At 38.0% G+C, this 23,538-nt stretch overlaps 1 protein-coding gene across 1 annotated transcript in view; it reads right to left on the reverse strand.

Moving 5' to 3' along the window:
- Positions 1-23,538, reverse strand: part of cpne4a (copine IVa) — a 61,695-nt gene that overhangs the window by 17,722 nt on the left and 20,435 nt on the right. Inside the window, exons 3-7 of the mRNA XM_084386066.1 lie at positions 12,296-12,475; positions 11,342-11,413; positions 10,799-10,873; positions 5,969-6,052; positions 5,796-5,885 (exon numbers count right to left, since the gene is read on the reverse strand). Coding sequence (XP_084242192.1) covers positions 5,796-5,885; positions 5,969-6,052; positions 10,799-10,873; positions 11,342-11,413; positions 12,296-12,475 — 501 coding nt within the window. The remainder of the gene's footprint in view (positions 1-5,795; positions 5,886-5,968; positions 6,053-10,798; positions 10,874-11,341; positions 11,414-12,295; positions 12,476-23,538) is intronic.

Genomic DNA, 23,538 nt, shown 5'->3' on the forward strand with positions numbered 1-23,538 from the left:
TAAGCAGAAAGGTATGAGAGGACACAACTAATGGTAAAACATTTCAGGTGTGATATTCACATTATATTTATAAATAACTATACGATTTATAGTTCTAAAAAATGAATAATAACTTTAAGTTTTGAAATAAATGCAAAATTCTTTAAACTAAGAAATATTAGTCATATTTGCATGCAGAGAAATCATTTTCAGTCAAAATATGTTATTACAATTTAAAATAACTGTTTTCTGTTTTACTAAATTAAATAATTACCAAGTATCCCAGATTTTCAGCAGATTTATTCAGTCGTTAGTGTCACGTGATTCTGATTTGGTGTTCAAGAGAAATGTATTATTAATTTTCTTATTAAGAAAAGTTTTCATTGGCAAAAACAGTTGAGCTGCTTCATATTTTTGTGGAAACTGCAATTCATAAAGTAAAATTTAAGATATTTTGAGTGGAAATTTAAAAAGAACAGCATTTAATTTAAATAGAAATCATAAATGTCTTTACTGTGACTTCTACTGTCAATTTAATGCATACTTGCTGAATAAAGGTCTCACTGCCCCTTAAAAATCTTGAATGGTAGTGTATGCTATAGTAAGCTTGTTAAGCTTATGGACATCAATGGACATCAATTCAAGTTACAGCTGTCCTCAAAAGGAGACTTGTGTCATGATTGCTGACATTTTATATTTACTGGATCTCTGAACCACATTAAGAACCAAACAACTGATGTACCAACAGCCATGTTAAGCACCCGGTAGAAAGACTGAGAGTTTAATGTTCATGAGAGAGTCTGGTTCATCATTTTAACTGTTCCTCTGTTAGAAGGAGAGTGAGATGTCAGTGTACACAACAAGAAAAATGAAATCAAAATGCTTAATATTTCATTAGCCCACAACAAATACGCTTCACTGGAGCCATAATAAGTCCTGTCGAATATCGGAGGGATTCAATCAATCACAGCCATTACGAGTTAACCACACATGGCTCGATCACGGCACTCCTTAAGTGTTCAGTAGGTTCTAAAAGGAAGACATGTTTCCCACACTGAGCGTTGTTGCTCTGAGTGGTGAGGCAGCAGCGCTCTAATGGACTCCTAAAGGGCAGGTCTGTGAATGGAGTGAGCTCCAGCTGTGAGTGGTGTGATTCTGCAGATGGCATGGAGGATGGAGTCGTTTGCTGTATTAAGGTCTGTGTTCTGTTAAGTCATAAGTGGGCAGAAGGGAGGCCACACGCAGTCATATGCTGATGCACTATATGAGCAGAAAGAGGCACACAGGTGCCCTTAAGAGATGTTTATAGAGGGACCAAAGCATCTTGTTGTTAAACGGACTCATTTGTTGTTCATTGAGTACACAGACTCCAACACCCCAGTGTAACACTGCACTTTAAAGTACACTACCAATACCATTTTGTTTTGTTTTGATCTATTTAATGCATCCTTGAGTAAAAGTATTATTCTACAAGGATGCATTAAATAGATCAGAAGAGACAGGGAAGACTTTTACATTTATAAATATTTAAATATATATATATATATATAAAAATGATCATGGTTTCCACAAAAATATTAAACAGCACAACTGTTTTCAACTGTCATAACAATGAGAAATGTTTCTTGAGCACCAAATCAGCATATCAGAATGATTTCTAAAGAGTCATAAAGTAAAAAATTAAAATAAAATCTTACAGACACCAACTTTTGAACTTTTAGATATAATAAGTCTATGGGCCCTATTTTAACGATCTGAAATGCAAGTATCAAGCGCAAAACGCAAGTAACTTTGTGGGCGGGTCTTGGGCGCTGTTGCTATTATACCGGCGGGATAAATTACTCTAAAATGGGTTGGTCTGAAGTAGCTTCATTACTCATAGGTGTGGTTTGGGCGTAACGTGAAATAAACCAATCAGAGCGATATCTCACATTCCCTTTAAGAGCAGGCGCGCTTGTTCCATGGCGGATTGCTATTATAACGGCAGATTTGCCAGGCAGGCGCACGCCAGGAGCGGTTCACATCCGAGGAGACCGACGTTCTCGTCAGGGCCGTAAAACACAGAGAAGTTACATTGGGGATGGAGAAACCCACCCAAATTAGCTGCGGTTAAACAGGCGTATAATAATTTGGGTAAATGTGTAAGCTAGATTTATGCCTATTTTTTCACATCTTCATGGACACAACAATGATTTCCCTTGTGTGTTAATATTTTTCCTTGTAATAATGTATGGTTTTCTAAAAATGAGAACTGCTGTGTCTGTGTGTAGATGAGATAAGCAAAGTGTATGCGCGTTGTGCACACGCTACATTGATTATGGCCAAGCATGCGCCCTTAAAATAGCATATGAATAACATGCGCAACGCGCCACTGACTTTAGACTAGGTTTTTCCTGGTCTGTGGCGGAATTGTTTTCTAAACCTGCAAAATAACACCAGGGAACGTTTGCGTCGGAACACGCCTCCTCTTTGCGCTGAACCACCCCCGGGAGCGCAAGTTCATTTCCTAATTTACCGACGTGCGTCTGTGGAGGGAAAAGTCCGCTGTGCGCGGGTGCAAAATAGGAATGATACATGCGTCGGTGTACAAAGTCAATTGCGCTGGGTGCAAGATAGTAGCCTGGTTCTACCAGACTCTCGTACATTTCATTTGTACAGAGAGTCTGGCCTCGCTCCATTGAGAAACGTTTACTTCCTTGAAGGCGGGTTCTCTGTTAAAGTTCAAAACTATTGGATCTGCCCAGAGTCACTCAGGATCTGCCATAACCAATCGCTAACGTGTGGTCGTCCGAATGATCAGAGGATTATGTTTAGAATAAGATGTCTGTCTTTTATAAAGTTTATAAAGCGACGAGAATACTTTTTGTGCGCAAAAAAAAAAAAAAAAAACGACTTTATTCCACTATTCATTTCCTTCTCTCTGTTCCTCGAGTCTTGATAAAGCAGCGCGTCTGTGTGTTGTACGTCACACGTAGGCTCACTATTGGCCGACGCTAGTCATGTGTGTGATCACATCAACGTCATCGTTCTCAGCCACTCCCTCTATTCGCTGATTGATCCTACAAAAAATTTGTTTCTGGAAACCTAAGAATATACAGCAGTCCCAGACGTAGTACTGAAGGAAATTGAAATTGAGCGGAAGTACGTAGGAGGGCGGAGCCAGGCTAGCAAGATAGGGCCCTTAATCTAAACATCCAGCAGTTCATATGTTTTTACTATTAACAAATTAATCAATGAATCAACTATAGGAATAATATAGGAATTTTTGCAACTTGAGCAGTGAGGATAAACATGGTTTGTGCTGATAATAATGTTTTGTGAATTATTGAATTTTAAGAACATGAACCTTAAAAATTCAAGAGACATTTTTAAACAAAAAAACGTATATTTATGAATAAAATACATAGAAGAATAATAACATTTCTATAATGTAAAAATGTAGACAAATTACAGCATCATTCATATAAAAAATAATTAATTTATATAATAATTAAATAATCATTTAACAGGAGTTACTTTAATTCAGATTCCTGCGGGAATTTACTTTTAATATTAAATTAGTGTGCTTGAACACATTGTTTAGCTCAAACTTTCCCTGAGTAATTCCTTTCCCAATTAAATCAGGCAGTCTTTGATGAATATCGAACGAATAAATGAAGCAAGAGAAGGCAAGAGACCAGATAGAGGAAGGCAAATTAGGGAATGTAAAAAACACATGGGAAATCCTGGTGAATCATTGCTTAAACACATGCTCACCAAGCCACATAATCCTGAGCCATGTGACTGATGAGAGTTCCTGCCCAAGATATCTGATCAACACACACGGTGGTCCAGCAACACATGAATTTCAAAGTAGGATGATAATCCGCAATGCTCGTCTGTCCGCGTAAATGCAACCTCACCAAGCTTGTCTAGCTCTGCTCAAGAAATCGTCTACCAGTAAAACGGTCAATTCTAGATTAAGAACATAATTTAAATAGTGATATTAATAGAAAATCAGTTATTTTATCGGTTATATACAGTATTCTGTAAAAATAAGACCCTCTTTTTTTGTATTCCGATTCTGACATTTAAAAGGCACAACAAGAATTTTCTTTTCTCTTATTCCGTGGATATCGCCTATTTTCCTTCATTTGTTACCACTGTTTTTCTGCTACCACAATGCGCGTGCAACTGCAGTGACATAACTGTGACGTCTGCTCCCAAATGGTCTATAGCTTAATTCTACACTCCCCAAATAATGATAAAATCTCCATTAAAGGGATAGTTACCCCAAAATGAAAATTGTCATCATTTACTCACCATCAAGTTGTTCCAAACCTGTGTGAATTTCTCTCTTCTGCTGAACACAAAAGAAGATATTTTAAAGAATGTCGGTAACCAAACAATTAATGGGTCCCAGTGACTTCTTTAGTATTTTTTTTTCCATACAATGGAAGTCAATGGGGCTGTCAACTGTTTGGATACCCATATTCGTCAAAATATCTTCTGTGTTCTCCAGAAGAAATAAATTCATACAGGTTTGGAACAACTTAAGGGTGAGTAAATGATGACAGAATTTTTTGGGTGAACTATCCCTTTAAACATGCTAAATATCGATGCCCCAAAACAAACAAAAAAGTACGGGCTGTCAATCTATTTAAGTATTTGTGCATGATTCATTTCACATTTTATCTAGTCATGTTGATGCCATAAATTCCTTTTTAAAGGGTCAGTTCACCCAAAAATGAAAATTCTGTCAGTAATTACTCACCCTCATGTTGTTCCAACCCCGTAAGACTTTCGTTCATCTTCGGAACACAAATTAAGATATTTTTGATGAAATCTGAGAGCTGGCTCACTCCTCCATAGGCTTCTATGTTATTGAAACTTGCCGGCCCAGAAAGTTAGTAAAGACAATTTTTTAAATAGTCCAAGTGACTACAGTGGCTCAACCATGTTTATCAAGCGACGAGAATACTTTTTGTGTGCAAAAAAACCCCTAAAATAACGACTTTATTCAACTATTCATTTTATTCGGGCCTCTGAGTGAGTTCACGTAGTCCAACAGCGCAGCGCTTCTGGGTTGTACGTCAGAACGTAGGCTCACTATTGGCCGACGCTGGTCATGTGTGTGATGCGTGTGATGCTGGCCTACGTAATAGTGAGCCTACGTTCTGACGTTGTCTTTACTAACTTTCTGGGCCGGCAAGTTTCAATAACATAGAAGCCTATGAAGGAGTGAGCCAGCTCTCAGATTTAATCAAAAATATATGAATTTGTGTTCCGAAGATGAACGAAAGTCTTACGGGGTTGGAACAACTTGAGGGTGAGTAATTACTGACAGAATTTAAATTTTTGGGTGAACTAACCCTTTAAGGCAAAAATATATATATTATGTGCAGTTGTTGGGTGGATCAGACTGTGAGGATAACATATAAATATATATAGCAAAATACATGAAGGCATACTGACAGATCTTCAGACAGGTCTCACTTACACACAAAAAAACAGATTCTATATTTCTGAAGCCACATCAAAATAGACCGGAAACATTGAAATGTATTAATTAAAACAACTTTTCCCAAAGTGCTGAAGTGCATTTCAACTGAAGTGTAGTAAAGTTATTGATGGGTAAAAAGCAGAGCAGCTACATCAAATTACAAACACAATACATGTACTTCTAAGCTTCTTACAAGCTGCCGTCTGCCAGGAACATGAATTGCAAATGTAAAACTAAATTAAAATGGATCCATATATTTATTTGTTAGTGTCAGTCAAATACACATGACCACACATTCATCTCCTACAGCAAGTGTTGATAAATCATAATTTACCTTCAGTATTCTTTCATGGTCTCCACTACAGAGCGAGTTAAGGGATGTCTTGAAGGTCTTCCACATGGGGTTGAGGTTATTCATGATGGTCTTTGTGAAGAGAGGGGAAAAAACAATTCAACGTCGCTGAAGCACTATCACAGGGAGATCTTCGAGAGAAACTGTTATCCTACCTCTGTTCTGTGCACTAGCTGCTGAGTGGTGTCATCATTTACCCTGTAGATCTCTAAAAACGGATCTGACTTGCTGAAAAAATCCTGAGGGAAGAACAGAAGCATACAGATTCACTGCTAGCATCACAAACATGACCCATAAATGTGATCCAGGAGAGATTTTAGAGGTTACACTTTATTTCAATAGTCCACATTAGATATTTGACTAACTTTGCAACCACATTTCAACAAACTCTCATTAATTTGCAAATACATATCAACTAAATCACAGAGTATTAGTGGACTGTTAGGTTAGGGTTAGGGTTAGAAGTTGACGTGTACTTGCAAAGTTACTTATAGTCAGTAGAATTTCTGTCAAAATAAAGTTTTAGCAGATATTAAGAAGACACTTGATAGTTGACGTAGTTGCAAAGTTAGTTAGCAGCATGTCTAAAGTGAATTATCAAAACAAAGTGTTACGTGTTTATATTCCATAATATGTGTTATGCATCTAATATGCATTTATGTGACCCAGCAGCATCGTCACTACATGAAACATCGGTTTTTAGCAACTCACTGTCTTTATTACATCAGTTTACTCACTGCTTCAGCAATACTGTAATACACATGCACTCCACTGCTCTTTCCTGGGATTGCACCTGCTCTAAATTCTGCCTGGCACCGTCAGTGAAAACTAATTGTGTCCTTGCTGGTGACTTCTCTGAGCAGCTCTCTGTGCAACCACTGTCCCCATCCCATCTCTGCTGCTATCTGTCTGATAGGGGTCTCTTCACCTGCTGGGAGCCAAATGTTGAGGAGGTGGATGTTACATTAATAGCACCATAATAAATGCAATCAAATTTGTCCTGTTACTTAGTTTATTTATTTTTAAATGTTTTTCAAAACAAATCCCTTTTATTATTTATGATTTAATAATGTTGACTCTGCAACGTAAAAAGCATTTAGCTATTAAATATGTCTGAATAATGACATTATTCCTTATATAAAATATAATCAAAATCAAATGACCTGCAGTTAATTAACTGGATAATAATTGTGCACAAGTAATTAAAATGAAATAAATTAAAGTAAATGAATATTATAGGTAACACTTTGCAATAAGGTTTCAGTATTTATTAATCTTAGCTAATGTTGATCTCAGCATGCACTAATACATTTGTAATATTAAAAGTTATATTATTTGTCATGCACTGTGAACTAACATGAACATTTCTGTTAACTAACAGAAACATATACACACACACTGAACTTGGTAACTATGGGTAATAAAATACATTTTTCAGAATACTTACAGTAAGTAAAATACCATTAAAAAAAGAATCACTCGCTTAATGGCAAATCACTTTCTTAAATTGTAAACAATTAGAGGGACGGACTGTATTACCTAGACCACAAATATTTCCCTTCTTTTAAACTATTTTCACTACTTGTAAAGTTAGCCTACATAACATTAACATTACATTTGAAATATGAATTTATACCTCCCTAATACTGTATAAATCTTAAACTAGAAAACTTATTATTATCTGCTGACAATATAAGAAACTAGCATGCATGTCTTTAAGTTTCCTACAGATGCAGATTTTCCTCAGTTAATTAGTCACTTTTCACTTTTTCTCAGAGGTATGCTGAATGATCAAAACTGCACTGAATTACCAGGAGCCATTTTCAGGACTTCCAGATCTTTCTGAAAAACTTTAACACATAAAAAGAGCAGAACGCACAAAAGAGTCAAAACAGACCACTCACAGCTTAACGTTCAAACATGATGTCTACAGCAGTAGTGTTCTCCTAAATCCTTATAGTCATTCAGTCAAAGTTAAAGACGGGGGAATGAAGTCAATGAGAATTTTGACAGCCTGGGTCTCTGATCTCTCCACCAGTCTAGAAGCTTAATTAGAGTTTTAATAACTCAGATGCAGAGGATATGATTTTCACTGAAGGATTATGACTAAGGAGAAGAAAAGGGCTCTTAAATGAAAAGTGATTTAAAGAAGGCTTTCCTGTTCTATTGTAGCAGGGTGAAGTGTACCCTCGTTGTTCATTGGCAAGTGTTGCACAAAAAATCTGAGCTGGGGTTTCATAATATAAAACGGGAGGGGTTGGGTTACCTGGGATGCGTTAGCATTCATACTGCCCCTTTACGGAAGTTCTCCATTGAATGAGATAGTGTTTGGTGTGGCGTCTCTGTGCATAGGCTGCCCCATGTTTTCAGGTTGGTATTTCTGTTTTAAGAGGGATTCTCGTCAATGAAATGGTTTATTTATTTGAGTTTCTATAGTTTTTCCATGAACAAATAGCTGCACGTTGATATGGTGAGCGACCATGCATATTACCGTGTTGTGAACATCTCTTGGTATGTACGATAGTCGTTCTCTTTTCTTTTTTGTCTTATGATTGTTTTCTGCCGTTTCATGTTCGACAGGTTGATTGCACGTCCAAGGGTTTCATCGATTTATTATGGAGTGTAATGTACATCTACTGATGTAACGACACTTCTGCCTTGCCTGGGTCTCATTTTCCAGGTGTATTCCAGGTGTTGTGGTCGAGCGTTAGTTAAGAGTTTCCGGTGTCTCCCTATCATTTTCTCAATTACCTGATGGTCCTGTCACACTACCATGTGACGTCTTGTCAAGCAGCAGTACGATACGCTCCGTATGAAACCAAGACACTCCTGCGGATCATTTGTTATGCTTGTATTAATCCCTCTTCTTAATTTTAGTCCCATGTAATTACCTTGCTGACAAGAGTTGATTGTGTCTCCTAGAGGAACAGTATACTCTCTCTGTCAATCGCTCTCACTCTCTGCCTTTTTCTTTCTCAACTGTCTGACCGCATATCCGAGTATGGGGACTTCAAGGCTGAAGTTTGTTTTTAACAGCATCCCTGATCATTTCCGTCTGTTCTCAACAGTTTGAGCAGCTCAATTCATATTCCTCTCACAATATAATGCAGACTTTGCCAAGAGGCAAGGATGAAGGATGGGAGAGCTAAACTATATTTGACACGTGATAAACACAAGTCTTAATGCAAGAGAGCAGATAACTGCTCAGCTGCAAAAACTGGACCGTTTAATTCTAGGGATCGGAAGCCGCGTTTCCATAACCCTTCAAATTGCGCAAACTGAAATTGCGAATTGAAAATACGCCCAATGGAAACACGTCAATTTTGCAAAAACTCCCATTTATTGCAAAAAAGTTTTTACGCTTGCATGAGGTGGTTTTTCAGGCAATTCGAAAAATAAATATTTCACAAAACTGCAATGGAAACAGTTTTTGCGCATTTACAGGTCACCTGACGTAGATGACGCGGTATGCTTGGACAGAATACGAGACAGTTCTTTATTAAATTCATATAAGACTCTAGATTCTAAACCTCAAAGAAATGCCACAATCAAGACCTCGAAGCAGAAATGAGGGAGAAACACCCAGAAACACCTCATATGTGCCGCTCTCAAGTAGCCTGGTAATACCAAACTCTGCTACTTCGCTTTGCTTCGTAGACAGAATCTGGCATGGCATAATTGAAAAGCGTTCTCTTTCTCGCGGGGAGGCGCTTGTCTGAAGTTTAAAATCATTGGTTCCCGTAAGCCAATCACATAACGTTTGGTTATGGCGTGTGTTAAGCGCATGCTCAGCTGCATCTAACTTCCACTGTAAAACACATGTAGTATGATGCGAAAACAAAACCATCGAGCGAAATACCGGAGTGAACATGGCTGTGAACGACTTTTGCAGATTATGTGAAGTAAATCTACGCATCCACGGTACAATCAGTCTCTACGTCACGGCTCTCAGCCCGCCCTCTGTTCGTTGATTGGCCGGCTGTTTTCAGGCCGGAGGAAAACGGAAAGCTATTACGCTGTCTCAGACTGAGTACAGAAGCGAAATGAAATTGAGCGGAAGTAAGAAGTCTGACGTAGTCAGGCTAGCTCTCAAGTAGCCTATAAGGGTCTTTCCTTGCCATTAATGATCGGATAACACACATACGTCTCCTTTGATCAATAATGGCCAGTGCGCTGGCTGAGATACATAAACCTACCAACGTCCGTTGCTATGATTTTTGGAATGACTTATCGCGAGAGGAAAAAATTACTATGTTTTAGTCGCATAACATCGGTTAATGGAAACGGCGTCATTTCGCAATAGCTTTTTGTCGATATTTAGAGAAAAGGAGTTTTGCGCAAATCTGTAACGGAAACGTGCCTAGAGAGACCGTGGGAAAAGGTTGAAAAAAAATGTAAAGGAAATTATTCACTACTATTCAAAAGTTTGGGGTCGATAAGATTTGTAATGTTTTTGAAAGAAATCTCTGCTACCCAAGGCTGCATTTATTTGATCACAAGTGTAGAACAGTAATATGGTGAAATATTGAATATACTATTTGAACATCCTGTGATGGAAAAGCTGAATTTCCAGCATACATTACTCTGATTTCTGAAGGATGATGTGACAGAAGACTATTCTAATATGTAATCTAATAATATTTGGTTCTCAAGAAACATTTCTTATTATTATCAATGTTGAAAACAGTTGTTTACAATATTTCTGTGACAGCTGTAATAAAAAAAATCAGGATTTATTAATGAATAGAGAGTTCAAAAGAACAGCATTTATTTGAAATAGAAATCTTTTGTAACATTATAAATGTACTTTACTGTGACTTTCGCATCCTTGCTAAATAAAAAAAATTGTACTGACCCCAAACCTCAGGGTTAAATGGACCTTATGATATGAACGCTTAAAAAAGTATCATATGGCATCATATCCTTGTTGTTATGGAAGATCATTTTATATTCTGAATAAACATATACACAGGATGTCTTCCTACCTTATCATCCAGCTTCCTCGCACTGAATGAGAGTTCAACATAATCGTTATTTCCTGTCAGCTCCTCAGCGGTGATCTGGAGAGATTGAGAATGATGAATTGTTTCTAGCAGAAGAGAAAACTGAATCAGAAGCTAACCATTTGTTTGACATTTGTTTTATAGATCTCGTTCCTCTCACCCACTGAGCCTGGCATGTTCAACTGTTGCCACTGCGTTCTGTCAGCTTGTATTAACAAGCATCTCTGGCTATTTTCTACCATATAGCCCGCCTTCAATACCGCACCTGACTGTTTTGGAAGCTTCTTGTGTACATTGAAAATTTGCTCTGTTTGCCTGGGCTCAATAGTGGCATTGATAATTCTAAGCACCTCTGTCATATAAAGTGCAAAGCTTTTAAAGGTTAGACCAAAAAAAAAAAAACTTGCCTTGCCATGAAACGCTTGCGTAAGGCCATTTGCTGGTGTTGTGCACTGCTGGATGTTTGCATAAGTAGAGCGTGAGAGAGAGCAACCAGATACATTTTGGATTTGGGAAAGTGCTCACCGTAATAGACGATTTCCCAACTGTGTTGCCCTGTTTAAGCAGGGCTTTGGTGAATTTTCTCTGGGAGATGATCTATTTGGAGAGAAATAAGATATTTTCAGTCGGTCGGAGGCTGTCTTGTTTTGATGCTGCTTTTAATGGACAGAACACACACATAAAAACACAAATATGTGCAGAGAGCAGCACATAATAACACCTCAGGGAGAATTTGGCATGTAAGCTTAGTTCATAATTACACCAAGAAGTCTTATCCACTCCAGATAAATGCTTCATTACTAGATGTTAAATATTTATAAATAGGAGTGAGTGTTTTATTCCGCTAGAAACTCTGTACGAGCGAGCGTCAACACCTCGCTCTCTCCCTTTATTAAACGCAGACCATTTCAACAATTATCCTCTCCTCTTCCCCCTCCAACCAAAACAGACTAAAACAAACAACCCAGCTCCCCGGAGAGAAAACCAGACCTAGAAAGTGGCTTTGATGCAAAAAGATAAACACATGAATATTGAACAAAATGAACATTGGCATCCGCTGTACATTATAAGCTTCTCGTCAATTCTTTACTGAGAGACTGCAAATCTAAACCATCTGGCGGAAGATCATGTGTCTGGTTTTCCATTTGCTCAAACTACAGATAAGAGAGCGGCATGGCCCATCTGGGCTGGCATTCCCCCCACACTGAGGCAGTTACACAGACATCTCACGTTTCACAATTCAATCAGCCGTAAAATGTCCGGAAATGCTTTTAACGGTTGTTGGTGTGATTATTTAATTAGAAGGCTTCATCTGATTTGGGCACAGTGCCGGCCCTACTCTTCCCTGACTGTGTGTAATCAATGATCACACAGAGATCCTGTTGCAAAAATGAGCATTACCAAGCAAAACATGAAAAAACATAATAATTACACATAACATGCTTGAATTTCTATGCATATTGTGAGATGGTTGCTCACTTGGCCCAGTGTGCACTCAACGGCTCCCAGGCAGTCCGCCTCTCTCATGCCATTATGACTGCTGCTGATGTCGTAGAGCTCGAAACGTAGTCGCTGAACCTCTTCGAAGTAAAAGTCCAGGGTGAAGACCTTAGAAAACGTGGGGTTTATACAACTCCGAATCACCTCCGTCCTGTCCACCTGTAAACAAATACCTACTTGGATTATGTTCAGAATAGCACACTAACATACTGTACTACAACGCTACTATTTTTGCAGTAAGCACACAATGTGCAGGACATAAAATGTCTGTATTACGAGAAAGAAAGACCTATAATATTGCCCAAATTTACAGTATTGCACAGAATACTGCATCATACAATGCAATGCATTCAACCTTTCCAGTGTGATCTAGAACAGTGGTTCTCAACCTTTTTGACCCCAAGGTCCACGGTCCACGATATTCAAAGGCGCCATGACTCGTTCGTTATTTACTGGATAAGGATTAAGGACAAAGATTTTTTATTCAATTTCTAACATACTTTAAATCTTGACATAACTAGAATTTTTTTATTTGGTTATTTTATTATTTTTTATATATAAAAAAAAAACTTGTGAAACTGCTCTGACACTCAGAAATGCCGTGGTGACACAAATAAGATTTCGCAAAGAAAGAGTGAAAACACAGCCCAGATAGCAAAAGACATCTGGCCCAGTTGTGGCTCACATACCACATGGAATGACAGCGACCACTCAACTTGAGCGTGGCTGGCAATAGCATACATATCAGGGCCACATCTGGGCCAACTATGGCACATATGGCTCAGTTGTGGCAGCAGCAAAGGTCACATGGGCCGCACACAGCAAGCCACAACTCACACTAAAACCAGCTTAATGTGTGTGGGCCAGATACAGCCCATATGATTTTCTGCTGCCAGAACTGTGCCATAGTTGGCCCAGATGAGGACCTGATATACATGCTGTCTGGGAGGGCTTATATAGGCAGGGCTTAACAAGCTAATGAAACACAGCTGAACCAAATCACAACATAATGAGTCCAGGCAATTATGATGAGATAGCCCAGGAGTCAGGAGAAGCGCCCTCTGGTGGAGATTGCACTCTTTATGATGAGATAGCCCAGGAGTCGGGAGAAGCGCCCTCTGGTGGAGATTGCACTCTTTATGATGAGATAGCCCAGGAGTCGGGAGAAGCGCCCTCTGGTGGAGATTGCACTCTTTATGATGAGATAGCCCAGGAGTCGGGAGAAGCGCCCTCTGGTGGAGATTGCACTCTTTATGATGAGATAGCCCAGGAGTCGGGAGAAGCGCCCTCTGGTGGAGATTGCACTCTTTATGATGAGATAGCCCAGGAGTCAGGAGAAGCGCCCTCTGGTGGAGATTGCACTCTGGTGGACTCCAGCTGGCGTATGTGACACATTTTGTGGGGTTGAATTAACATAAGAAATATCTTGATTTTTAGTTGTTTAAGCTTATTTGAATGCTTATTCTGTCTTGTATTTGTGTAAATTATCTTTGAGGCCCCCTTAGAAGTTTTTGTTTGATTTGATTGACAAGAATTCTGCCCTTTTAACATAAAATCTGAATAAAAATGCAAAATAGCTGTTCTGAGATAAATGGATATTCTGAGGTTATTTCTAATTGGATGCCACTCACTGAACTAAACATTAGGCTTGTGTCGACTTCATGCAGCGTTGTGCAGACCGATCGGCGGCTGACTTGAAGCAGTGCATGCCGGTTCGAAATTTTGTCCGACTTGAGACAGCACCGACGCCACGTGACTGTGACGTATGCCATCAAAGTAACGCGAGAGCGATTCGAGAGCAGCCGGCTGGTTCATTCTGCGCAGCTTCTCCAGAGCGGCTGCATGAGCTCTGATGATGACACACACAACTGTTCCACGATTGGCCATATTCACCGCATGACGATCACGTGTTTTTCGTGTTTATTCTCACACCTCCAGTTCCACTAATGCTCGCAAATCTTTTTTCACATTTTTTATATATACTGTAACAATAAAAGCTCTTTTCATGTTATGCAATGTTATGTTGTGTCATGTTTATCAAAATAAAACTGTTAAAAAAAACGTAGACCCCACTTCATTGATAAAACATTGACATTGTGCAAGTTCCCAATGAAAGGGAATCGAATAACATGCGGATATTGACATTAGTATATAATGACATGTCTTTTTTGGGGGAGAAGTCTTTAAATTGGCATTGGTTGGAAACGTTAATCATTACATATTGCATATTGTTTCACTTTTTTTATTTAATGCACACACTGTATGCTTTTGTATTCAATTCAAAACACAGCCTTGGCTTCAGCTAAGCTGACATCACTGAAGTGGATATTCAGGAGTGTCTCTACTTACGTTAATCAAGTTAACAGCTTTCCAGGAGGATTTCTAAAGTCAATATTCCAGCTGCTTGATAGGGAAGTAACAAGACGTTTGACAAGTGCTGATCAACTTAGACTCAGTGACCTGGGAAGTGACCTTACAGAACGGATCAATTTGTACTTTACAACCCCAATCCATTTATACTTATCTTACCATTAACCACCAAAGGCAACTCTAGTTGTTTTTCCTAGTGCGCTTATAGCCTAATGGCCCTAATGTATTATCATCAATCTCAAGTAAAGTACAATCTACTAACTGACAAGTTCTAATAGCTGATATAGCAAAGCATTTTGATGCAGAGGATTCAAACAAGGTTTAGTTCACTCAGGAGATATGGTATGCATTAAATAACCCTTATTATACCCTCATTTGAGACCTATAATCACCTAAAGTTAACTTTTTTACTGCTGTTTTAAATGAAACCAGCAAATGTAATAAAGCCATGTCACTGCCAAATCCCTTTTCTTGAAGAATGTATCTGCCTCTCACCTCACACAGGCAAAGAAAATGGTTTGTTTTATCTGACATGCCTCAGCTGCCTAGTCATGGTTTAGTCTCAGTTGTTTAACTTTCCTCGGGCAGCTTAGAGACTCAGGATTCTGTTCTGTTTTTCATTTCAGTCTGCTCTCTGTGAGGGGAAGTGCCAACCTTTCTTTCTTTATTTCTTTCTGACTGAGGTCTTTTACCATTTAAAAAGATTTGATCATATAAATGTCTGGCACAATAATGCATTTCACTTATGTTTATCGTGAGCTGTGTCTCACATGTCATTTGTGTGATATCATAAACAAAAGCTTAACATTTAAGCACTTTTCCAAATTTCAACTTCAACATATTCATATTCAGCATACTGGTTTCCAAAGAAGCAGGAAAAACATGGCTCCGGGAGTTCCTCCTCTAACTTTTTCCTGCCCGCTCGAGAATCTTGTTTACCACAAATGCAAAAACTATCATTTTATTTTATTTATCCAAATCTTTTTTCTTTTTAATTTACCTCACCATTAAATTGGTCTGTTTGCATAACTCAGGCTACCCGTTTCATTTGAACCAACCATCTGGAGACACCACCATTCCTCTTCATTAAGATCTATAAATATTTGCCTGACTCTTCCAGGTGTTTTCTTTTTGTTTACAGGGGCTTCCTCTGGGCAGCTGGAGCTGTTTTATTGAGAAAGTTGCGTATGTCATCTACTCAGCATGCACCTGGAGGGAATAAACATCAATCGGGGAGATATGGACCTCAAAGCAGCTGCTTAATTCTGCTGGTGAATATGCAAATAAATCTCACTTCTCAAAGCGAAAATAATACAGTTCTGATGACGCTTAATACACATCACTTCTCTGTCTAACTGTTGTTTGTACAGGGAATTTTCCGACACTGCTGTCAGTAAACATATGCTCTGTTGTACATGAGATAACTTGTTAACCTCTCAAAACGCTCCTTGTGATTATTCATCTGAAAAGAAGTAATTGCCACTGTTTTGTGACATCTGGTCTATTAAAAGAAAGTAAACATTTAAAGAGCATGTTAAGCAAGTCAAAAACAGGTTGGTGTCACACGAACTGTGAGAGGATTGAACATTGTAAACCTTAATAATTATAATATACTCAGAGTAATTGAGTAAAATTAATTAAGTAATCTCTCAGATACTTCAACCATAGTCAAGGTCTTTATGATGAGCAAGTACTCTAGTTGAGTTTTGGCTAGAAACACAAATCACTACTGAAATTTGGCGTTTTAAGCTTCTGGCATGATTTGCTGTGACTGAAAGGTATATTAGAAAATTAACTGTTATGTTTTGTATATGTTAAGTAATGTGGAGACATTTTAGTGTTGAATACTGTATAGTTGTTTTGTGGGCATTGGTTAACTAATCAACCAATAAGGCTACGAGCACAGCAGCTAAATCCGATTGTCAGTTTATCTTTTATTGCTTAATCGTGTTCTATACACACACAGTTCAGTAATTTAAGGGAGTGACAACCACATTCTTCAACCAAATTAATTCCCGAAAAATTTATGTAGTGACAAGCGTGAAACCGAACTGAAAAACCAGTTGTTAATGGCGTATGTAAAATGTGCCTCTCTGCTGTATGCGTGGTGGAGAAAATCACAAGGAACGAGGTACATGCCTTGACTCATTCATGTTGCTAGATCTTGAGAAAAAAAAAACAGCAAACAAGAACAAGCCCATAACAAACATAAACAAAAATAAATCAAAATGTTTTATATTGAAAATAAGTCTTTAAAGGGATAGTTCACCCAAAAAATTTAATTATCCCAAGATTTACTCACCCTCAAGCCATCCTACAATCGGAGTTATATTAAAAAATATCCTGGCTCTTCCGAGCTTTATAATGGTAGTGAATGGCGGCCCTGATTTTGCATCCATCCATCATAAAAGTTATCTATATGACTCCAGGAGGTTAATAAAGGCCTTCTGAAGCAAAGCAATGTTTTTTTGTAAGAAAAATATCTATATTTAAAACTTTACTAAAATAACTAGCTTCCGGCAGACGGCCTACGCAAGTCGACTTACGCCAAAAGAGTAACACTTGACGACGTTTGACGTAGGATGTAGGAGTAGCGTAAACTTTGACGCTTCTCGCGGTTCAAACAAATAGGGCTGGGCAACAAACCCAAGCTCCTCTTCTCTTATATTGAAATCCTCCAACATTTCTCTGTTAAAATTCTCGTTTTATACTTTTAATTCGTGATTGATGTTTTGTTTGGCTCTATCCTCTGCGCTTCCGCGTTTGTCAATAGGTCCTGCGTCAGGTCAAGGGTTAATCATTTGCCGTAAATCGATGCGGATGGCCATCTATCGGAAGGAAGTTGTTTTAGTTTATAAAGTAACATCCGTGAATGTCATTCACAAACAGTAGTTGGAACGCCCACTAGTTGGAACGAGACCTCACCGCCAGCCACTTGCGACATGCAATGACAAAGTCGCTGGTAGTTTGAATGCAGCTTTACTATGAATGGGAGAAAGTGCAACACGTAATATGTCTAAATAAAAGAGCCAATCGCTGATTGATAAAGTCATCGCGTCACTGCAGCTGCCGTTAGAACTAAGTCCCTTTAAAACAAGTCATTTCACTTGACGGCCATCTTTGAAACGCTCCTCAGGCATGCAAGTGCAGCTCCTATCTCTTTGAATGGGAAAACATCCAATTCTCCAAAATCGTTCGCCAAGCTTACAATTAGATTTCATATTTGAAATCACCAATGAAATCTGAAACCAACTGTCTCATACATTTTGTTTCTAAACACACACTGTAAACCCAGATTTTGTTTCTAATTAAACTTACGAGTGATCATTACTTATTGTTTTATGTTTAGTAAAAACCTGCTATCATTCCTAAACAACATTAGTTGTTTGTACTATTTAGCTGAAAGATTCATTGCACTAATCAGGTTTAGCAGAGATAACTTGGTATGTTTACTTTCATAAGGAAGGGGAGAGGGCTAATTCAAAAACCTGCCTGGTCACGTGAAAAGACCAGTGTCTAACGTGCGTCCAAGGGGCTCTGCACCTGGCGGGATGAGCACAGGCCTCGGCGGTACCCTGACAAGGAAGCAACCTTACTAATATTACCAATATTGAAGACACCTGATGTTAACAAGCAGAATCACTGAAGGAGAAAACCACATTTTTTAAGACACCGTTATGGTGATCAGTGTTTGCTTTAGTTGGGCTCTTGACCCTTAAACTGTTAACATTAGATTTTGTTTGGCTGTTGTATCTGAGTTGTAACTCTCAGATGAACAAAGAGAAAAGTTGATCAGGTGGTGTTGGTTATGTTTTGACATAATCATAATTTGACCTGAATCACAAATCTCATTTAGAGAGTTATGTCTACCTTGTTGATTACAGCAGCCCTGTGATTCTACAGCAAATGTTTTTCAGCATTTTCAATATAATCCAAAATATTTCTTAAAAGTTGTTCTGATCAAAAGACTTTGAAAATTACTTTATTAAGACACACTGACATCAGCCTGTGAATCTCAACAATGGTGACAATAATAAAGCAAGTTGCAGTGCATTCTGGGTGCCACCAATCAAAACTCATCGTGGCTCCCATCATGCATTGCGGTATGAATAAATTATGATCTGAATTGTCTTAGTAATTTCCTTTCCCTAAATGAATATTCTGTTTGTCACCGTTGTTGAGATCCATACACTGATTCTTGATGTCTGTGTGTGCCTAAAAGAAAGATTTTGTTTTATCAGAACAACTTTTAAGAAATCCTTTAGATTATTTAGAAAATTCTGGATCTTATGCTGTAGAATCACAGTGATGCTGTAATCAACAGTAGAATAAGAATAAGTAATGATCACTCGTAAGTTTAATTAGAAACAAAATCTGGGTTTACAGTGTAATAGCTAGTTTTATCTAATGATTTTGAGAACACACTACTAATAAATATAAATACTAAACTTAAGGTTCCGTGTTAATACAACTCAACATGTTTAGTTTCAGTTGTGTAAAAACTAAAGTGGTATAGGGCAACGGGTTTCCACGCGATTTGCGTGTAAAGTTAACTAATTCGGGTTAAGAGTACATGAATCATGACAAAAAAAATGCATTTTTCAGGCTGGACCAAGCTAATGTGCATGTGCAGCATCCCAGTTTCTGTAGGAACCGCAGCTTCTAACGACGCAATGACTTTACCAATTACAGATTGCCTCTTTTCTTTAGAAGGCGGGACTTATTCCACACTTTCTCCCATTCATACGAGTGCACCGTCTTTCTATGTATAAAATCTTTGGTTAGAAGCTCCAGTTGCTATATAAACAGTCAATGTTCTGAGATGCGCACCTATGATCGCACATGTGCATTGGCTGCTCCAGCCTGAAAAATAAGCTTTTTAATGCTATTTTAACAGAAGAAACCACATTTATGAGACATTGTTGTCAGATTTCATTGATGATTTCAAATATTACATTTATTTGTAAGCTTGGTGAACAGCTTTAGAGAACTAGATGTTTACTCATTCAAAGAGATAGGAGCTGCACTAAAATAACTGAAATAGCTGCCTGAGAGATGTTTCAAAGATGGCCACCGAGTGAAATGACTTGTCTTAAAAGGACTTTGGTTATATTCTATACACACACGAAATGATAATTATGGGGATTCACTCTCGTTTTTAAATATGGTTGTCACCCCTGAAACTTTACAGAGTGACCATGGTCGAAGAGACTTCTTAAACCTGTGAGTTTGTTTGATTCAAAAAAGAACATTTGTGTTGTCAAACCTCATACATTAATGATCGTGAAAAACAGATATTCATCTAACTTCACTTTTTAAATGGAATAAAAGTTCATGGAAAAGTTCATAAAAAAGTGTAAAAATAAATATAAAATAATTCTAAATACTCATGTGCATAGTGCATGACCAGTGCTAATGCTGATAACAAAGTGGTCTACAGTTGACATTATATAAGATATACATAATATACTATTTAATGATAGCAAATGAGATGCACACAAAATTGCTGAAATTAAATGAACAATGATTTTATTTGAAATTCACTAAGAAATAATTCAAAACAGAAAATGACACAAGGGGAACTACTACAAATATTCCAAGACCAAAAATGTAAATAATGGCAGAATGGCATAATATTGACAAAAACTTAATTTCATTGCTCATTGATAATAAATCAGGCTTTACAGGATTTTTCCTCAGGCAAATAAAAAAGTGACCTGGAACCATAAAAGCGGGACTATCCGAAACCAAGCCTTCCATTCATGGATATTCCATCACTCTACCATACACATCAACAAGCAGATCCCACATGACAATTTCTGACAAGAACGCCTGGACAAGCCAGCTTTTCAGAAAAGACGTGTGTCTTCTCAGCCTTAGAAAAGTCCCTTTTTGCCTGCATAAACAGGGCCTGAGAGCATCTCTAGACTGGACTGACAGTCTTTTGGCAGTGAAGGGCAGAGCAGTCAACACCTAGACAGCAGAGCTCTGGAGATACAAATAAATATTCAAGACACCACTGGTGGAAAGGCTTATAGTCATTCAGTTGTGCTTCAAAGGACAACTGCTCAAATGGTGATATCAATATGTTGAACAATTATGATTTAAGGCAATTGAAAAACTATGATACCCATTTTTCAGGATTGATAATTTGATAAATAGAAGGTTCAAAAGAGCAGTGTAATATACTGTTTAATATTTTTGTTGAAACCGGGGGAAAAAATTCAGGACTCCTTGACCCTGTTTACACCCGGTATTAAGATGCGTTTTGGTCGATCGGATCACAAGTAGATGAGGCAGACACATGCATGTTTACACCAGGTGATCCATCTCTTTTGTCCACTTTCAAATACTTCTATTTCCAGTCTTTTCTATTGGTATTTTATCAAGACATGGATTATAGGACATAATTAAATGTCCAAGAGGACATGGATTATATATACACTGAAATGATCAACAAACAAAAATATGTCTTTGCCATAACATGTCAAATCCCAAACCCTAACCATCCCCACACAACGGAGGGAAAGAGAAAATAAATAAATAAACAAAATGAAATAATAAGTAAACTAAAATAAATTAAATAGATAGATAAATAAATAAATAAAGATAGAAAAAGACACACTATTCTCTCATGAATAACGCAAAGCAAGCCTTTAATAAGGGATCACAGATGTTACTAAAGGGTTTAAGAGAACTTCGAAGCATGGACCTTAAAGGGCCCCACCTTGAAAATGACCTTTCACGTAGTGTGTAACATAGCTCAAGTGAACAAGTGAATGAAACATAACAAGTGAATGAAAACATTCTGCAAAGTTTTAAATCTGAAAGTGCACTATATAAAGTTATTGTCTTTCAAAAGTAAGAGTTGACTCTGAGTCAATGAAATGAATTGTTTTTCAAACGAGTCATAAGCCGCTTCGTTGTGACGTCAATACGAAACATTAGCATATTGCCAGCCCACTTATTGCGCTCAGACACCAGGGAAAACTTGAACCTCAAACACTGCAGCTGATTCCTGTGGATCCTGGATAGCATCATGTCGAGAAGACATGTTAGTTCAAAGCTGTGCTCTACAATGTGAAGGTAAAGCCAGTTTTTTTTCACTGCCCAAGGACGAGCATGTGAAGAATCAGTGGTTAAAGTTCATCTTTACCATGACATCACAGCAGTTTAATCCTAAACTTTTGCTGTGTTCCCTTTATTTCACTGACGACTGCTTCTCAAATCTCGGAGTTCAATGCAGGATTCACAAACCGCTTGCTCTTGAAAGATGGTGTTCAAAATATTTAGTTTTGAGTTTTATATTGTGTAGGTCTCCTGCTAACTGGTTACTCACATTATTACTGTCTTACTGAAATTCTTCTGCTAATCAAAACTGTGTCTATTAATGCAGATCGTCTGTCGTCCTCACTACTTTGAGTAAAGATTAAGCATGGAGCAAGATCTGTTTTACCAACGTTTATGTTACATCAGTCATTCACATCGTTTATGTTACATCAGTCATTCACATCGTTTATGTTACATCAGTCATTCACATAAGTCATAGAGCTCGGCTAATGTATACATTGCATACATGCACTGTTATTGACACAGTTCCCACATGTTCACCTCAATAAATTAGAAAAATACTTGGTAAATAAATTAGTACAAGTAAAATAATCGGTTTGTTGATGGACATGCACTTGTTAATGCTGATGGTGAGGAATTACAGTTGCAACATCTCATAATGTACCTCAAACCGAGTAGTGTATCACTGAGAAACGTCCTGCTCGAGCCGTCCTTGCGATGGAGGTTCGGGTTGAATAACTAGTTCTTCCAGTGTTTCATCATCGGACTCGCGCTCGCATTGATATGGTAAAATCGACGTCATTGTTCATTATTGTCTTTAGTTTACGGTGTAGGAAGCCTCCGGACACGCAGACCTGACGTTGTTATGGCAATGGGCATTTTTGTTTTCGACACACGCGCTGTACGCGGTAAACCAATCACAACAGACTGAGCTGTCTGGCCAATCAGAGCGGGAAAGGAGGGATTTAGAGAGATTGATTCATCTGACGAGTCGAGTCGTTTGAGAATCACTGAAAATGTGGTGATGTGCAAATGTATATTATGAGGAAATTAAACAGTTTTTTTACCTTTGATGCATGTAAACATGTTGTAGGAGACTCCGCAACAACATTAGGAAACTTTAAAATAGCATAATAGGGGCACTTTAATTTCTCCAATTGGATGTAGAAAAAAATATCTTTTCATCCATCTATTGTGAGTAGGGGAAGTAGCACATCTCCATTTAAGGAGAATATTCTTTCTGGCTAATAGAGTAAAAGCGGCCACCTGAGCAATAGAGCTAGAGGAACCGGTAATAGGTAGATTCCAGTTCCTTTACCGGTATTCACTCCCATTATAAAGCTAGGACGAACCAGGATATTTTTTTATATAACTCTAATTGTGTTCGGCTGAAAGAAGAAAGTCATATACGGCTTGAGGGCAAGTAAATTATGGGATCATTTTCATTTTTGGGTGATTTAACCCTTTAACTTCTACTAAACCTGGAATATTCCTTTAAGTATGGCCTGGAGAGTGTAACTGTGTTAGCAGTTATATATTGTTGTGTAAGCATTTTAAAAATGTCTGATCTACTGAAAGAGAATGCAAAATAATCTACTATAAATGGTTTCACACCAGCCTTGTTTCTTTGCCTTTCTTGTGAGTGTGATATGCCGGATGGAAGTTTGGCAAGCATAAGCATATTTCATAAGGTTTCATCACATCCATTTTCACACATACAAAACACACACACACACACACACATTCATACACAAGTCACAAATAGCACTGCCCCAAAGGAT

This window comes from Rutilus rutilus (genome assembly GCF_951802725.1).
Source record: "Rutilus rutilus genome assembly, chromosome: 17".
NCBI classification, from domain to species: domain Eukaryota; kingdom Metazoa; phylum Chordata; class Actinopteri; order Cypriniformes; family Leuciscidae; genus Rutilus; species Rutilus rutilus.